The following is a 2,545-nucleotide window of genomic DNA, read 5'->3' on the forward strand; positions in this document are numbered from 1 at the left end:
TTATGCACAAATATATATATAACAAAACCTCATTAATTTGCAGCTTCTTTACATGAATGTTTCTTGATTTATTAACATTGATATTTGCATATGCATATACATTATTATCTCTTTTTCCCTTGTTGAGCTGCATTCCCATCAAACAACTCTTCAATACAAGTCTCTACATCTTCCGGTTGATACTTTATATACTTTTCCGTTTGTCTTCCCGGTGTAAACACCTGACTAAACCTCCCCATAAACGACCGATAGGCAGGTATAACAATTGCAGATATCGACACCCTCAATTCCGACTGAAGCTGCTCATCACTCACCACCCACGCGGTTTGTGTCTTGTGGATCTCATCAAACATAGCATTAAAGCTCTTGAACCGCTCTTTCAACACTGGCTTCTTCACTTTCCCATTCGCGCTTAATCCTTCGTGACTCAAACATTGTAACACATTTGTCCATGTTTCGCGCTTGTAACACGTGTGGTAGTTTTGTAAGTCGGACGAACGTTTCCTCACCCATGGATCCCCTAGCAAAGTCCTCATTTCACCGGTCCCTTTTGTCTTCTGCAAGATGTACCGCCCGTTGTTCATCATGAAAATCAAGCTTAATGCTGGATCTTTGTACAATCGCGATTTTGCTTCTAGGTTCGTGTCTAACTGGTCCATAATTTTCGTTAATTGAGCTTGGAACGGCGATCCAGATCCAGATTCAGATCCCGATCCAGCTTCATTACTTTCATAATTATGTTGGTGATCTTGAGATTTCAAATCATCAAAGTCGGCTCCTATCTCTTGATGATCTCTAAATATTTGCTCCAATGTGTCGCTGTACTCGCAGGCGTAGTTTAGATAATTCATTGTATAACGAGTTAACGGATGTACCGCTCCACTAGGAACAGGTGTTTTCGAAGTATCGGATTTTATAGAGTTTTCAAGTTCTATAAAGATCATGAAGATAGACTCTCCTAGCATATACCTGATTAATACCGCCGAGGATTTAAGTTGGGGTAACCACTCACCCGAAATGATCAGTTTCTCCACCGTTGGAATGTTGTCCCGCAACGTCTCGTAAATGTCTAGAAACTTAAACAGTTTTTCAGCCGATCGTTTCGTCATCATGACAGCTTCCGCAAAGTTCAAAAAGCACAAGAGGATGTTCCGTGTTAGGTTGCTAAACAAGCGATTAGAGATGGCGGTGTGACCCCAAAAAACATCATCCGCGAGCCTCTTTTCGCTAGGCAAAAGCGAATTGCAAAACCGTTTGAATATTATTATCCATGAAGAAATCTCTTTCTCTATAAGATCCCACTGCATCTTCTGCATTTCATCGATCGAAAATTTCTCAAATTCTATAGCTTTTAAGTTTTGTTCCATAGCGTTTCTTCGAACCAAGAAATATAATTCGCTACACTCCGTCTCATGACCTCCTTGAATCAATCCGTTAACGAGTTTATTCAAATCGGATATCAACGCATCCGAATATCCAAGAAACTCATCTTTCTCCAGCTGAGGTTCGGCTTGATCTTGATCTGGCAATTCCAATTCGGACGAATCTTCAACATTGCTCGAAGAACTGGACAAATGTACGGTTTTCGTTTCATCGGTTTTAGCTTTCTGATCTCGATCATATGACGTTTGATAATCATCTAAAATCGACTTGAATTCGTCCTCCATTATTGACATTGCACGCTGCTGGATTCCGCTCAACCTATTGATTGCGACAGCGTAAATTTGATCCGAATCGAATCTACGTAAAGATTTAATAAGCTTAGCCGTTCGATCAACCGATTCTAGAAAACATAATGGTTCATCCGTTTTGAACACTGTACATCTCTTGGATCCGGATTCAAACGCCGCGAGCATAGCATCAAAAAGATCCGCAAAATTTTGAACGGGTTCGACGATTTCAGGCGGAGACGATGAGTCCGGTTGATCGTGTAATATAGATATGAATGTATCTATTTGTTGGTAGAGTTTGTGACCGTGAGAAGAAACTGATGTGGGTTCGTTGTCAAGGTTTGTGTTTTGATCTTGATCTTGATCCTCCATTGATATTATGAAAGATTGTTGGTTGTGATTTGAGGAAAATGTAATGAAAGAAAAGATGGCGGGAGAGAAACAGAATTTTGGAAGTGCAGGAGGCATGCGGAAATGGTGGGGGATGGTTAGTTAAAATTTTGACAATTTTGTAAAAGGATAGTCATACGTTATACTTTGGAGAAAAGTATGTCAATTTTTTTAGGTACCCGACATGGGTTTCATGATTATTACATCGGACCGGCCGGTTGGACTGGAGATTGGCGTGGGCAGCGATCTGGTTATGCGGATTCAATCATTTTGATTAGTAAACCAGTAAGACGGTTGATTTGATGTCTGATCTGGTTCTAAAAATGTTGATTCTAGACATCATTTCAGTTCATTACCCATATGTTAATATACACGCATACTGCATTTTAAGAGGTCGTATACTTCTTATCTACTTCTATATAGACGTATATAATATGTCATATATGGGCATATACCAGCGTATATCATATACATGCATCCACTAT

At 39.8% G+C, this 2,545-nt stretch overlaps 1 protein-coding gene across 1 annotated transcript; it reads right to left on the bottom strand.

Moving 5' to 3' along the window:
• On the bottom strand, positions 1-2,136 carry LOC110911204 (exocyst complex component EXO70B1). The gene has a single exon (XM_022155806.2). The coding sequence runs from the start codon at positions 2,040-2,042 to the stop codon at positions 105-107; it is 1,938 nt and encodes a 645-aa protein (XP_022011498.1). The 5' UTR covers positions 2,043-2,136; the 3' UTR covers positions 1-104.
• Positions 2,137-2,545: the final 409 nt, after the last annotated feature.

The sequence above is a fragment of the Helianthus annuus genome, chromosome 15 (assembly GCF_002127325.2).
Source record: "Helianthus annuus cultivar XRQ/B chromosome 15, HanXRQr2.0-SUNRISE, whole genome shotgun sequence".
Lineage (NCBI taxonomy): Eukaryota > Viridiplantae > Streptophyta > Magnoliopsida > Asterales > Asteraceae > Helianthus > Helianthus annuus.